The sequence below is a fragment of the Ursus maritimus genome, unplaced genomic scaffold, assembly GCF_017311325.1.
Source record: "Ursus maritimus isolate PB19 unplaced genomic scaffold, ASM1731132v1 scaffold_32, whole genome shotgun sequence".
Taxonomy (NCBI): domain Eukaryota; kingdom Metazoa; phylum Chordata; class Mammalia; order Carnivora; family Ursidae; genus Ursus; species Ursus maritimus.
Window position 1 is genome coordinate 2,201,067 of NW_024425786.1, and position 15,784 is coordinate 2,216,850.

Sequence of the window (15,784 nt, forward strand, 5' to 3'; positions counted from 1 at the left end):
GCAGCAGGGCCCTGCTGCAGGGGCTCCAGGAAATGACAGTCCCCAAACTTGGGTTAGGTGGACCTGTATTAGTTTCGGCAGCTGCTGTAATATGAGCCCCGATGTGGTGGCCTAGAGCATCATGGGTGCCCTTCCCTGTAGCTGTGGAGGTCGGAAGTCTGAACCCCGTCTCCTGACCCAGAGCTCAGCTGTGCTCCTCCTCGGGGAGGGTGCCTCTCGGCAGGTCTGGGGTCCAGAGGCACCTGCACTTCCTGGCTCGTGGCCCCTTCCTCCCTCCGCAAAGCCTCCCTCGGATCGGGACCCTGTTCTTACACAGGCCCAAACGGCCCACGGACAGTGCTTCTGCCTCCAGACGTGGCCCTTCATCCCATCTGCACGGTCCCTCCGTCACGTCCATTCAGGGGGCCTTGGCTTTCTACGCTGCTGCCCATGGCGGGGGCCGGGGGAACGGAGATGAGTCTCCCACATCCGGGCCTCCTCAAAGTCCTTCTGGCCAGCATTTAAAAGCATGTGCTTGGGAAATGCAGAATGTGGTGTCAAGGCCACCTACCACGTCGAATTATCTGAATTCACCGTGTATGTGTGTGTGCACGTGGGCAGGAGAAAACCAGTTGAAAATCGACAATTCCATGGTCTGACCTAATATTGAACAAGATGGGTCCTTGGTTGTTGGAATCATCACCTGACGTATCACAGGTGAAATGATCCGACCTGTTGAAGTTGCCTTAGCTGGAGGACAGGCCAGGGGAAGAGTTGTGGGCTTGGCGCTCCCTTCTCTCTGCTTCTGCGTGCGTGTGGACGTTTCTGCAGCGAGGAGAAGGCAGGAGTGCACGCGCGGGTGGACGCAGCTGGCTCCCCCAGCTCCCGCTCTGCTTCCTGGAGGCCAGGGGCCGGTCACCAGGTCACTGTGCGGAGGGCATGGCATCGCCTGCCTGCCTCAGGGCTCCCAGCCACGCTCCGCCCCGGCTGCCCCGTGCTCCAGGCTGGCCTCCCTGCTTCCTTGGTTCCAATGTCATCGCCTAGGCGACCAGGACGCTGCCACCACCGCCTGCCTGCCCAGCCGCAGGCTGTGGGCCTCCCAGCTGCCTCCCATCCACACCGACCTCAAGCCTCGGGGCCCGGGCTCCCGCCAAGGTAGGCTTGGGCTCAGCCTGGCCTGCCTCTCTCAGGCCTGAGCTTGGGGTCCTGTCACCGACCCCCTGCTGCCCAGCAGCAGCCCCTCAGGGCCACCCCAGGGGGCAGAGCCCCTGCCCACTGCCTCCCCCGGTGCTGGGGAGTGGGGGGCAAGGGTGATAGACAGGTGGGCTGGTGGCCAGGCGGGTGCAGGGAGGCCATGCCCACAGTTCTCCTGATGGGGCTCAGGCCAGGAGGACCGGCCGCTGTGGGTGGTACTTTGCAGGCCACCTGCTCCCCGGGGTGGCACTGGGTGGGGGGCCGGGCTGGGTGGGGGCAGAAGTCACTCTCGTGTCCGCCTCCGCCCCGGTCGTGGGCCTGCTGGGAACTTCCCACTTCCTGCCGAGGTGGCACCACCTGCTCAAGCTGGAGGACAGTACTCCCCAGCTTCTGGGGCCAGCGCGCCCCGGTTCCCCAGGCTCCCTCCCCTGCATGGGCCCTAGCGCCTGTCCAGACCCAGCCCTCTGCTTCGCCTGGCCGCCTCCGTGGAGACCTGGACGGCAGGGCCTGCTCCTATGTCCGCCCACCTGCCACCGCTGTAGTGCCAGCACAGCTGGACTCCCGAGGTAGGGGATGGTCCGGTCCCACCTCACCTGCAGAGGGGTGGGGGGTGTTCGAGGTGAGGGAGGTGGAGTGAGCGCGCACCGTGGGTGAGAGGCTGTGGGGCGGCTGAGCCGAGGTCCCGTCCCCTCCCTGCGTGACAGGGAGCAGGCTTCTGGGAGTACTCTTGCATGGAGGATGAGGTGTGACCCAGAGATCACTCACTTGCACATCCACGGCAGCCACGCTCGGCACCCCCGAGCCAGCCCAGGGGTCCTGCCAGATGCTCGCGTGTCGCTCGATTGTGTGTGATGGGTGCGACCATCGCTGCCCTGCGGGCCAGCACAGGGAGACCCCCACGTGCACAGGGCTGGGAGCCCCCGAATCTGTGGCTGGTGGAGGTTTACTACAAAGTGCATTGAGTGACAGGAATCGGCTTGGAAGGGGGTCCTGGGGCAGGACCCACGTCCTTGTCCCTCCCTGCCCCCCTGCATCCCCAGCACTGTCCACTTCTTCCATGTCCCCCCACCTTACCTGGACCCCCCCCAAGGCCTGCCCCACTGACCACCCACCTCTGGGCTCGCCAGGCCCGTGTGTGCCTGCCGGGGTGACCTTCCCCACGAATATTGCACTGCGCCCCACGTGAGCTGAACCCTGAACCTTGCTCCCTGAAGTCCATGGGCTCAGGGGCCTTCATGTGGCCTCCAGAGGGCCCTGTCCCTTCTCCAGCCTGCCTTGCTATTCCTGCCTCCCCCCACCCCACTGCCCATCTCCCTCCCGGCCCCCCAAGCTCAACGTCGGCTTGGGAGACCTGCAAATGGCAGTGCTGATGTGGGCCTTTGCGTGCCCTCATGCTGACCCTGGTCATGGTCCACACCTGTTCGGGGCGCCCTTTACACTGGCCGCTAAAAGCTGGTTTGCTTGTCTGTCCCCCAGTAGCGGGGGCTCCTGGAGGGAGGGGCTGCCTGGTGGGAGCTTTGGCACTTCCAAGCTGTGTGACCCAGGGCAAGTGACCCCGCCCCCAGGCTGCTGTAAGAACATCTGGAGTAGGGGTGTAGAGTGCTTCCCTTCCTACCACCTTATGTGGAAGATAGAGGTCAATAAATGGAGAGGCCTCAGGGCTGGGGCTGGGACAGGGAGTGTGCAGTGGATTCTGGGCGCTGTTATCAGAAGACACGCCCAAGGCTAGGGGATAGGGGACAGGGACAGCAAGGGGGACAGCGGCAGCTCTGTGGAACCCTGATGTATGTTTCTGGAGGGAGGGAGGGAGGGAGGGACCAACATCATGGCTTGGGTGAAGTCGTGTCAGATGTGTGGCCGGCTTCAGAGCAAGGAAGGAACAGAATGGAGTCAGACGGAGCGTGGGCAAAGTGTCCGGTGTCCCGACTGGGAGTGGGCGAGCGGGGTGGAGAGAGACCTCAGACAGCGCGTTTCTGGGTCCAGAGCAGGTGCCTGGGGCGCGGGAGGCACAGGGTCTGGACGGGGTGGGGATGCCTCTGGGGGGGGGTCTCCTCCTAGGAATGTGGAGGTGTCCAGAGAAGGGTGCTGGGTGGGATGATGGCTTGGGAACCATCGTCCAGAACATGGTTGAAGGCACTCACGTGCTTGCCTGGGAAAGAGAAGATCCCGGAGCACAGAGCAGCCACCTCCAATGAGGACACACTAACCTATGGAAGTGTGACCTCTCGGGGCAGAAACAGGGCCAGGGAGGGGAGGGTGGGAGGAGACAGATGGGAAGGACAGCGGTGCCTGGCAGCCCAGTGGCCGAGAGGACAGTGTCTGGTCATCGACCCCAGGCCCCACGGCGACCCCGTCCCAACAGTCCCCAAGGTAAAGACTCCTCCAGAGAGGGCAGCCCTTTGCCATGCACAGACAGGTACGGGCTGCCAGCTCAGTGTGCCAGGCAGCCTGGGACCTGGGAAGCAGCAGCCACTGGCCCTAGGGGAGCAGACCTCTAGTAGAGGAAGCTGAGGACATTCTGAAGGTTGCTCCTGTGATGGGACCTTGGTCTGTCTCATTCAGCAGGCGCCTCGTTCCTGGACAGACCAGGGCAGGGGGGACGTCTGCTAATGAACCAGGGACAGGGCAGCCACCAGGCCTGGCCTCTGGGCATCGCCACCCCTGCCCAGGACTCGGCTGCTTCTTCCTCCATGGACACCTGATTCTAAGTAACCGTCGGTCAGCTGCAAATCACTGCTGTTTCTCAAGCTCCTGGGATGTGTCTGGGTCGCTGCCCTGCTGGGTGCTTTCCTTTTTTTCCCCACACACATGGCAGGAAACAGAGGCTCAGAATGGGCAATACACCTGTCCAGGGTGGCACAGGTGCGGAGCAGCAGAGGTGGGCTGCGTGGACGTGGACGGAGGGGGAGAGGGAGCCGCGGCTGTGGGGCAGTGCCAAGCTGCACAGCAGGAAACCATGGGACAGGAGCTGTGTGGCCAGGCACGACCTGCATGTGTTGGGATCGGGGACTGGAGGAAGGATGCTGGCAGATCCTTAGAGGGCAGGGGGGCCTCACCGCGGGTAGGGCTTTGAGGTGCTGGGTGAAGAAAGGAGTGGGCAAGGGGCTCTCCGGGCAGGACGCACGGTGTGCGGGCTGGGGAGGGTCAGGCCAGGTAGAGAGCAGGGTCCAGAGCAGCCGTGCTGGAGCCAAACTGCTGGGTTTGATTCCCGGCCCCAACTAGCTGTGTGCCCTTGGGCAGCTGATCTCACCTCCCTGTGCCTGTTTCCACATTGACAGTAAAATGAGCTGCAAATTTGCTGGTCTCACAACCCCCCTCGGGGATGCTGTAGTGGTTAGCGATGCTTGGGTGTTTCTCCGTTTACTTCCTCTTCCAGGAGCTGGTCTGTGACAGCCCTTTCCTGCCGGGTGTTGGGGTATTCATGGTGGGTCCCCAAAACTGCTCAGCTGAGGGCTTCTCCCAGCCAAGGCCCGAACCCAGAGCCCTGCGGCCCTGGGTGGCTTGCTTTACCATCGTTTCCTTCTGGAAGCGTGCGAAGCCCACGTGCCCAGGGGCTGGCACGGTTGCCCTGTCTCACATGGATGTTAAGCCAACGCCTAGACTTTCGCCCAAACTGCTGGCAACCTCACAGTCCTCCACGTGGGCCCGGGCGCCGGAGGGGCCGTTTGCCGTGACGGAGGCCGGCAGACCAGAAGCAGCAGGGCCGAGGGGGCTCTGGAGTCTGACCCCCGACCTGCCTCCTTCGAGTGGGCCCTGGCCCAGGAGGGAGGGAGGGTAGCTTAATCGGGCGCCTCCAGCTGTTTCCATATTTCACAAGCGCACCCTGGCCCAGGGTCGGAGGCTAAATTTGTCTCTCATTGCCAGCGTTTGGTCTCCCCCGGCACGGGCAGAGGGGTAACCGCGAGCCGTCTCAAGGTGACGGGAGGCCCCCCGCCATGTCCTCCTCACCAGGGACCCCGTCTTTCCGCAGGAGGTCCCAGGCGCAGATCCAGGACCTGCCCTGTCCTGACCCACCCTACCCCACCCCATGTGGCAAGGGCTGCCCAGCACTCCCGTGGTCACGTGGCCTGGGCCACAGGCCGGAGGGGCGGGCAAAGGAGGCCGCTGCCCTGGATCACTGAGGAAGGAGGTACTTCGGGCCGTCCCGGCCGCACCCCACAAGGCAAGGGCAGCCCCTGTTCTGGGGGGTGGTAGGGGCAGCAGAGGCCTCTCGGCGCCGAGGGCCCCGGGAGGCTGGGCCCCGAGCGTCCTGCTGGAATTCGGCTGGGCTGCCGCCTGGGGAAGAGCGCCCTTTCACAGAGGGTTGCCTGCCCCCTTCGTCCTTGCCTGCTGGCCACCTGACCCCTCCACCCAGGTAGGGGGACTTCTGGGCACCAGAGCATTCTCAGTCCCCTCGAGGCCACAGGGCTAATTGGAAGGGGCCCGGGGAGGCCCTGGGGTCCCTTCCTGCGATGGTCCGAGTTTACTGAGCAAAAAGGGGGAAATAATGGTGAGAAGGAGCCCTGTCATACCCGTGGTGTCAGAAGAGCAGTGGAGATGGAGTGTTTGGGAGTGAGGGTCAGGATGGAGCTCTGTGGGTCACTTTTCCACTGAACTGAAGGGAGCTGCCTCCCCCCCGGACATTGGTATCCCGATGGCCGGGGTGGGACCTGTGAGCCCTGCATTGGCCCTCCCTGCGCTCAGGCCAAACGTCCACTCCCTGTCTCAGGACTCTACAAGCAGTGGGAGGGGGTGACAGAGGCTCTGTCGGCCATCCCCATGCACAGGGTGCTTGTCTTTGGGGGGTGGTCACAGTAGCCCCAGTTTATCAAAGGTGGTTTTGGAGCCTGGGGCAGGTGGAGGGGACAGGGACACAATCTGCCCAACCAACAAGGCTGTCCTGTGGGCCGTACGGCGGAAGCTGTGCCCCCCTACCTGCTCGGTGATGGGAGGCAGAGAACGGGGGTGTCCTGATTAGGGATCAGGGAGGGCAGTGACTTCCTGGAGGAGGCTGGGTCTGGCCTGGCCTAGGAGGACACAGATGGGGCAGGGGATGGGGGGCTTGTGGGGAAACGTAGGGACAGAGGGGACAGGGTAGAAGGCAGGAAGGGGACACTTGGGGACAGGACAGGGGGACAGGGGACACACAAGGACAGGGTAGGCAGCAGGGAGGGGACGCGGGGACAGGACGGGGGCAGGGAGGGGACACGTGGGGACTGGGCGTGACAGGCGGTGTGAGCACCTGGAGGCCCGGTCCAGGGCTTGGCCAGCGGCAGCTAGAAGCAGTGGTGTGGCCTCATGTCTTCCCGGCAGCCCTGGCCCCAGAGCATTCTCTGCCGTGGGTTGAGGACTCAGAAAACCCGTGAGTCACATCAAGAAGTCGAAGGGACGGGGGGTGGTCCGTGCCTCCACTCCAGCTCTGGGCCGCACAACGCCTCTGTGGGTCCTGGCGCCTCGCTGGCAGCCCCGCGGCGCTCCCTGAGTTACAGACGCTGAAAATTCCTTAAGGTGCAGCAGGGTCAGGGGGCCCGCAGCACGGCCCAGCACCCTGAGAACGGGGACACACGTGGCACCCTTTCTGGTGGGTGCCTCTGGCTTGGCGGTGCTGGGCGGGCCCGAGCGTGCCCAGCGATGGCACACCCACGCTTCCTGCGCCCACAGTCTTACACCGCAGGGCCCCCTGCTCCTTGCGAGCTTGAGTGCACTTCCCTCCAGGGGAACTCGCTCTTCATCAAAGGCCCCGGGCGGTCAAGGGCGCATCTGCACTTTGCAACTCGGTGATGACCTAAAACATGTTTCCTCGGGAGTCTGTCTTTCCCCCGCCAACACGTGATCCTTATGACGCTCGGCCACGTTTGCAAAAGCAACTGCCATTACGTCTGGGGGCCATGTTTCCATTACGAGCGTGTTTCCAGATTTAAAATGCAGGTCACTGGGGCCATCGGCCGTTCCTTCCGAGGAGCTGTTCTGTGTCTCACCTCTGCCGGCCTGGGCCGAGATGCTGCAGCAGGTCCGGGGAAGACCCTGCCCCTGCCCTGAGGACAGAGGAGGGGGCCCATGGGCTCCAGGGGAGGTGCCCAGTGAGGGGTCCTGATCCTCGACCCGACATCAGCATTTCCTCTTTCTCCTGCCCTGGCAGGAGCTCCCCAGGGCCTACGGGGACGGGGTCTACTGCTCCCTTGACTTATGGTCATGGGGGCCTGGGTCCAGTGCCGCTGGCTCAGGGGAGTTTCCCGGGAGATTGGAAGCCATGGAGTCGGTGGCTTTCTGGCTCAGGCCCCACAGCATCTGGGAAGTAGGGCAGGGCAGGTGTCCGGACCCTCATTCTGCCGGGCTCAGGGTCTGTCCCCGAGTCATGGGGAACCCCCTGGTGCCACTTAGAGATGCAGATTTCTGAGCTCCCGCTGTCGGAGCCCCTGGGTGTGGGCCCTGGAATATGCGTTCTCTTTTAACTTTTAAGATTTATTTATTTACTTGAGAGAGAGAGCACAAGCGGGTGGGGCAGAGGGAGAGGGAGAGAGAGTCCCAAGCAGGCTCTGAGTTACAGACTCAGCTCAATCCCACAACCCCCAGATCACACTTGAGCCAAAACCAAGAGTCAGATCCTCAGCCGACTGCACCCCCTCCCCCCGGGCACCGCCGGAATATGCATTCGGACCAGTGCCTCAGAAGCCGGCGGCCCACAGCGCAGGTCTCGGGGCCGGGGGTGAAGTCCACTCCAGGCCTGTGTGGCAGCTGCAGGGGCCTGAGCCCATGGCTGAGCGCGGAAGCCCGGACAGGCGGGCAGGGACGCCTTCCTTAACTCCGGGGCCGAGGGCGAGCAGGGCTGGTGTAGCAGGACACGTGGGGGTGACGGTGATGGCAGCCCTGCACGGGGGGACGCCTGGCCACATACTCCCGGAGCCCGCCCTGGGTGGGGGGCCCGGTGGGACGTGAGCAGGTAGGCGTGGGCTTCTGTCTCTCTGTCTCTCTACATCTTTGAGCTTGGAGCTGCTTCGCAGGCAGACGGGGGGAGTGGCAGCTGGTTTGACTGCGCACCGGCATGGCCTTTCAGAGACGGTGGCCTCTGAGCTGAGCCCCAGGTGCTGGCCAGTGTCCCCAGCCCAGGACAGCTGTGCAGAGGCCTGTGGGGGACGAGGTGGGTGGGGTGGGCTCTGCGGTCAGCGCCTGAGGCCACAGCGAGGCACTTGGGGCTTCATCCCAAGCGTGAGGGACAGCCCACTGCGGGGCGGTTAGACAGGGAGGGGACAGGTCTGAGGCACTGCAGGGGCCAGGCTGGACCCAGGGAGGGCCTGGCCTAGGCAGGGGAGGTGGGGGAGCGGTGGACATGGGGTCCTGGGTTTGGGGACAGTTTGGCGGAAAAGCAGCAGGATCTGCTGAGCACAGAGTGTGATGACCCCGTGGAGTTCCTCCCTGCCCTCCTCGCCAGGGCCCCAGGGACTTGGGTGCCACTCAGTTTCCTGCTGCCGTCCACTGAGGCCGAGCCGGCTCCGTCTGCCCTGCCCCAGCCCCGCTGTCACAGCGGGTGAGTGTTCCGCCAGCCAGAGCCGGGGGAACTGGGTGCAGCTCGGGCGAAGCAGGGTGAGGGGGAGGGCAGACATGCCAGCTGTGTCCCCTGGCAACGGCGGGGGGAGGGCTCTGGAGTGCCACCCTCCGTGGCCGGTCCCTTGGGAGGGGGGTGCAGGGGCTGAAGGCTGAGTGTCCCCCTTCCCCTGTGCCGGCTCCCGGACGCAGGGCTTTGGGAGATGCAGGGTCCTCCTTTCTCTGCAGCTGGTGGGGGACGTGTCCAGCGCGAGCTCTGCGGCACCGAGTCTCGCCCTTAGGTTCTTTGGTTAAATTTTTTATCAAGGTGAAATTCACATAATACAAAATTACCCCTTTGAAGGCGAACCATGCAGTGACGTTTCACACGGTCGTGATCTGTGCATTGTCCGCCTCCGTCTGGCTCCGGAACATTCCACCACTCCCAAAGGAGACCCGTCCCCCTCCGCAGTCACTCCGCGTTGCCCTCGGCCCCGTGCCGGAGACCTGCCTTCGGTGCCCACGGGTTGTCTGTTGTGGACGCGCCGTCCGTGCAGTCCCGTGACACCCGCTTCCTTCGCTCAGCACGGTGCCCTCAAGGCTCGCGCACGCGGCAGCGAGCGGCCGCGCTTCATTCCTTCCCGTGGCCGAGCGACCCCCCGTTGTACGGCTGGGCCGCGTTGGCCTATCCATTCATCCGCTGGGGCTCACGTGGGCTGCTGGCATCTTTCGGCCGCTGTGGTTAGACTCGCAGCGTCTTGCTGACCGTTTGCTGTGTGACATTAGCCAAGTGTTTTCCATCTCTGGGCTCGGATGGTCCATCTGCAGATTGAGGAGGGTGGGCCCAAATGGCCTGAGCAAGTACAGCCCCCTGTCGGTGCTCTGCCCACACCCGGCAGCCGCCCCCCTAACCATCCCCGTTCGCCCGGAAAGGGCCAGCCGTAGGGGACGGGGCGGGTTTCTGCCGAGCCGGCAGCTGCAGCAGCCAAGTCTACCCCCTTCTAAATGACCGGGTGGCCAGCTCCACACCCAGCACTCCGCTCCACGGGGCTTTGGGCAGCTCAGCCCAGGGTGGGAGTGACCTCCCCAGAACAGGAGACCTTGTTAAAACCCTTGTGGGCGGGGCGCCCAGGGGGCTCGGTCCGTGGAGCGTCCGACTCCTGGTTTCAGCTCAGGTCGTGATCAGGGTCCTGAGGTCAGGCTCCGCGTTGGGCTCCACGCTCAGCACGGAGTCTGCTTGGGACTCTGCCTGCGCACGCACACGCCCTCTCTCTCAAATAAATAAAATCTTAAAAAAAACCAAAAAACCTTTGTGGGTGGACCGTGTGCTGAAGGCATGTGTGCGGGGGGTGGGGGGCGACTAGGTTAATTCTGAATTCTGAGGAAACCTGAAATTCTCGGTCGTTCCTGTGCATACAGCCGTGCTGTGTGACCTCAGGAGGTCACTTAACCTCTCTGAGCCTGCGGGAGAGTTGGTTTGGGCCAGTGCTCTCTCAGCTGCCAGTCCCAGGCCATCCTTGCTCTGCCCGCCTTGGCCCTCGGGCATCCCGTCACCAGCCCAGCCCCTGAGGCAGCCCTCCCGGCTCGTGCCACTGCGCCAGAGACCGGTGGCTGGCACGTGGCAGCCCCCGGAGAGTGCCACAGACCTCCACCAGCGCCTGCCTACCTGGGGACAAAGTGACAGATTGCGGGTGCACCCTCCCTCCCCCAGTGGCTGTGGGCAGGTCTGGGCCTGCCCGCGGGGGCACTGCCAGGCGGATGGTGGCCAAGCTGATTCCCACGGCCCTTTGCCAAGGACCCAGAGGCTGGTTCAGGGGAGACACCACCTTGGCCTGGGTGGGGTGGTGGGCAGGGCGGGCTCTGGTTTCCTTGCCCCTCCCCACCATGGGAGGACAGGGGCCCCAGCTGTGCCTGGTCCTGGGCTGGTGGAGCCACTGGGGAGTGGGAGCTGGGCGTGGACGCTCTTGGGAGAGGAAACCCTGGGGACAAAGACCGGCCTGTCTGGGCACCGGGTCAGAGCACCGGGTCCCTGGACATCTCCTGTGATGGGGAAACCACCATGCAGTGATCCCACTCCGGTGACAGCTTCACAGCCCTGGCCTGAGGTTGCCTCATGGGGTCCGAACTGTTTTTGTGTCTAGGCCAAAGTCCACCTCTGTCTCAGAGGTGGACGGCTGCCTAACATCCTACAGCCACAGGGCACATCTAGCCTCGGACCCGGGCCTTCACTCCAGCCTCTGGGCCTGCCCTGCACATGCCCGACCCGGGATCTGAGCTGTCCTCACGTCCCGGGGCATTGGGAGCCCCCAAACCTGGCTTGAGCCCTGAAGGCCAAACCTAGAGACACAGTTCATAGTAATAGTGGCCACACCTGTTTGGGTGTTTGCTGTGATCCAGACACAGCAAGGACTTCAAATTTGAGCCCCCAGAGGGCCCTACAGCAGCCTCGCACACGGGTACTGCCCCCCCAACCTGGGTGTGGAGCTGGGCCTGCCCCTCTGCACGGTGGGGTCCTGCCCGGGAAAGGGGAGGAGGATGCGGGGGGTGTGACATGGTGTCCGCGCTGGCCAGCCCCGGGGATACTGAAGGAGGGCGAAGGCCGGCCCTCCCAAAGCACCCACTGTCCTTCTTCCCTCCTTGCAGAGTGAGGAGCCCTCCGGGCTGGGTGCGGAAAAGATGTCTCAGCCCACCACCGCTGATGAGGGGGCCACGTTCGAGCACCTCTGGAGCTCCCTGTGAGTACTGGCCTCGGGCTAAGTGAGGGGGAGGAGGGGGCTGCTGGCATGGCCTTTCTGCTGGGGATGCGGGGTCCAGTGTCTGGGCCAGGAGAGGTCAGAGGACAGAACTCGTGCGGGAACACACGTCCCCAGTGGCCTAGCCCTGGAGAGGCCGGCAGAGGAAGGAGAGGGGGCAGAGGAGACAGACGGGGGGCTGAATGGCAGGCCTCCCAGGAGCTGAGGGCCAGCCCCAAGCACCAGGCCTGGGCAGTCTGGGACTGACAGCCCTGTTCCCGTCTTCCCAGGGAACCAGACAGCACCTACTTTGACCTTCCCCAGTCCACCCAGGGAGACAATGAGGTGGTGGGCGGTGCAGAGGCCGGCATGGACGTCTTCCACCTGCAGGGCATGACCACACCTGTCATGGTGAGTGGGGCTGCTGTGTGCAGAGGTCTCGGGGTGGGGGTGGGAAGCATGCGCTGTCCCGACTGGGAGCCTGTGGAGCCCGGAGACAGAAGCTCGGGGTACGCTTCCTCCGCAGGCTTGCAGGACATTTCAGTGGCAAAGTGGGAGATGTATCAGCTCCTGAAACCATTCATCCCAGGGTAGGAATGGACTCAGGCATGGCCAGATCCAGGTGTAGGAATGGACTCAGGCGTGGCCAGATCCAGGTGTAAGAATGGACTCAGGCATGGCCAGATCCAGGTGTAGGAATGGACTCAGGCATGGCCAGATCCAGGTGTAAGAATGGACTCAGGCGTGGCCAGATCCAGGTGTAGGAATGGACTCAAGTGTGGCCAGATTCACGTGTAGGAATGGACTCAGGTGTGGCCAGATTCAGGTGTAGGAATGGACTCAGGCGTGGCTGGATCCAAGTGTAGGGATGGATTCAGGCATGGCTGGATCTAGGTGATCCAACAGCTGCCTCTGTCTCTTGCCCTGCTTTCTCCATGGTGGCAGCCTGTAGTCTCTGTGGAAGGGCACCAGGCTCCGCCAGCATCCCCCTCCCTGCAGGGAAGACCCCTCTTTGCTGGTTGTCCAGCAGGCCTGCTTCTCACTGGTCTGAATGTGGTTTGGTGGCCACCTTTGAGCCATCCTTGTGCCTCTGATCAGCCTGGGTCCCGTGGGACAGGGGCGGGATGAGATGGAGTAGAGTGGGAAGAGGGCCCCGAAGGAAGATTGAGCTGCTGTTTCCCAAGGAGGGACTGGATGAGGGCAGACAGGGACCACTGAGGTCCTGACACCCTGTTGCCGTGTCACAGGTCCTACCCCCTTGGGCGTCCCTCTTGGCACGAGGGCTGTGGGAGCTGGTGCACCACCCGTTGCAAGGCCCTGTGCATCAAGAGGAGGTTGCCGCAAGCAGAGCATGAGAAGGGGGTGTAAGGACCCCTGGCCCCAGGGAGGGTAGTGTGGCCTGCGTCCCCAGCATCCCCCCTGCGGTGGCCTGCTTAGGACAGCCACCGCTAGACCCCAGGCTGCTCCATCTCCCTGGATGGTGGCTGTGCTGGCCACCGGCCTTCTTGCAGCCCCGTGTGTCTGTCTCAGGGCACCAGCACCAGCACCAGGCCGAGAGCCAGGGCGCAGGAAGGAGGCAGTGCTGGGAACTCTGGAGGCCAGGAGAGCCTGGCCCCCTTTCCCTAAAACGGTTGGAGCCCTTCACCCCGTCTGAGGAACCCTGAGCCTTTGGCAGCCAGCAAGGACCGTGTGGCTCCAGGCGTGTGAACGAGCCAGGGGGACTCTGTGGTGGGGGCAGGGGGCAGGAGGGTCCCCCGTGTCCTCGGTTGTGTCCGTCAAAGACACCGGGCTGGCCCGCATGGGACTTGTGCAGTTGCCGCCCAGGAGTGGGGGTGCGGGGGGCAGGGAGCCCGTGGAGTCCTTCCTCGGAGGAACCTTTCACACCGGGTCTGAGGAATCGGACAGCCCGGCGCCAGCCTCCTGCCTCCCTCAGGAGACCGTCGGAGTGAGAACGCTCGCGGCGTTGGGCACCTGTTGATTCCCATTTTACGGGTGGGGCAGCTGAGGCAGACGCTGGGGAAGACCGGGCCTCGACTGGTCGGGCTGCTGCATCCTGTCCCTCCAGAACGTTCCCTGTCCTCCCAGCTGCTCCCAGGGGCCAAGGGTCCTGACCTCTCCCCTCCCTGGTCCCCCGCTGGACATCAGTGTCCCCATAGCATGTCGGTAATGTAGCAGTCAGCTCGCGGTCTCCGGGCCGCTCACTCCCAACGGAGCCCAGGTTGTGGCCGGACCAGCCCTTGCGCCTCGAATGACTGCAGGACGCATGTCAGTGACTTTGAGAGAAAAGGTTCCTCACTGTAGGGGCTGGAGGGCACGTGACAGGCCCGGGGCAGTGCAGCCAGGTGACAGGGAAAGAGAGTGGGAGAGCTCAGACGGGGGGCTCTGCCTTTATGGGAGGCAAGGAGGAGGGCCTGGGGTTTCGGGGGCTCACTCTTTACCGGTGAATTTAAAACCTAAGAGCGGCTTTAAAGCCCGGGTACGGAGAGCAGAGTCACTCGAGTGGTCCGCTTTCCAGGTCACTCAGGGCTTTTACGAGGGGAACCGCATGGTGGGGCGGCCTGGCTCTCTCTCTAGCTGGGCAGCCAGCCATGCGGTTATTCGAGATGGGTGTCTGTTGAGTGGCCGCCTCCGGATCAGAAGCCGAGTGCCGGGCACTCACGCTGTCCACTCTGTGGAGGGACAGGAGCTCTAGGGAGGGAGGACCCCGAGTGTGGTCTCCTGAGAGGTTTGTCTCCTGAGTTTGGGAAGCCGTGCCCCCCAACTGCCCAGCTCAGCCCCTGGAGGGCGGAGGGCCCTGGACACCCCGCGGCCCCGGCGTCAGGAGGGAGTTCAGCGCTCCAGTAGGCGGCAGGGCGGGGGGGGCGGCTCTCATTCTCCACCTCCACCTGGCTGGATGCTGGGTGCTGAGCGTCTCCCTCCTCTGCAAACAGCAAGACGGCCGAATCCGTCAGGCAGGAACAACCGGGTGCAGAGCTCCGTTCGCAAAGGTGGGGGTTCCCTGGAGCCACCTGGCCGGCCTCGTGCTGACCCCTGCCTGGCCCGTCGTGGGCAGCCAACCGGTCTGGGCACAGCGACCATGCAGACAGCTTGCCCACTCTTCACCCTTGTGAGGCCCCGACGCAGACCCGTTGCGCAGATGGCGGCCGCATAGCCGCTGGGGCAGAGCCCGCTGCCCGGCTGCCCTGCCCAAGGGCCTCCGCCCCATGTGCCCAGGGCCCCGAGCCAGGTGCGGGCAGGGAGCCCCCGGGGCGCACTGCACAGTGGCCTGTCGCTTGGGAGCCAGAGGGCACGGCTCCCTCCCCACCCAGCGGAGGGCGGGGAGGCGGAGCAGCCCCACACCAGGCTGGTGACCTTGGACAAGAGTCTTCCCAGGCCGGGCCTTGGTCAGGAGAGCGGTTGTGGAGTCCTGTATTCCCAGGGCCCGGCCAGCCCCGCGCCAGGGACTCAGCACGCGGGCCGGGTGTAAAGGCTGGCGCGTACACCGCAGGCCGTCCGTCCTCTGTGCCGGGGCTCCAGCCACAAGGCACAGGCAGGCAGTCCTGGAGTGGCGGGACACCGGTCCTCTGGGGTGGCACGTCCCACTGTCTGGGCTTTGGGTCTCCTCTGCTCTTTGGCCCTGCTGGCGGCCTGGCAGATTCCTTCCCCCGGGATGGGCAGGCTCCCACGGGCAGCCCACCGGATGCCCTTAACCACCACTATCGTGGCCAGTGGCAGAGCGGGTGATGGCCCACCTGAGGGGCCGGTCTGTCACAGGATCAAGCCCCCCGCGACTCTGAGTCCTTGCTTGTGAATTGGAGGTGTCAGGGCATGTGGGGCCCCAGCACAGGCTTGCCCAGCCCTGCGGGAAGGACTGGTCATCGTCCTCGGACCACCCGCCTGCCACCCTGGACCGGCTGAGTAGCCGAGTCGGGCGGTAAAGAGGATGGGGCCCCAGTAGGGCAGCTGGCCCCTGGGCAGGCCTTGGAGGGGTCCCAGAGCACACATTCTTGGGGGGACGGTGAGCTCCCTGAGGTCACTGCCGCCAGGGTCCCCGCACACTATATGGCTGAGGGGGCACAGAGGGAGGCCTCCGGGCTGGGAGCCCGCCGTGGGTGTGGGGAGCTCCAAGACCCAGCCCATCCCTACACCGTTTTGCCAGGGATGCATGCGGGGTTCTTTAACTCCCCGGGCCTCAGTTTCCTCGTCTGTACATGGAGCTGGTGAGAACATCTAAGTCATCAGGATGGCAAGCATGCGGGTGGTGGCTGGCCCACGGGGAGTGTGTGACAAAGCTACATGTTGTGCAGGGGAGGCAGAGGGGAGGCAGGGGCGAGGCTCCGTGTTGAAGAGGGACCGGAGGGCCTGGGAGCAGCTGTGCCCGGGAAGGACCCGACGCCCCA

The 15,784-nt window shown here is 64.2% G+C and overlaps 1 protein-coding gene across 1 annotated transcript in view; it reads left to right on the top strand.

The window, feature by feature from the left end:
• Positions 1 to 1,533: 1,533 nt before the first annotated feature.
• The window catches only part of TP73 (tumor protein p73), a 59,325-nt gene continuing 45,074 nt past the window's right edge, over positions 1,534 to 15,784 (top strand). The window contains exons 1-4 of the mRNA XM_040645672.1: positions 1,534 to 1,739; positions 5,144 to 5,335; positions 11,317 to 11,408; positions 11,696 to 11,816. Of these exons, the coding sequence (XP_040501606.1) occupies positions 5,201 to 5,335; positions 11,317 to 11,408; positions 11,696 to 11,816 (348 nt within the window). The 5' untranslated portion in view covers positions 1,534 to 1,739; positions 5,144 to 5,200. The remainder of the gene's footprint in view (positions 1,740 to 5,143; positions 5,336 to 11,316; positions 11,409 to 11,695; positions 11,817 to 15,784) is intronic.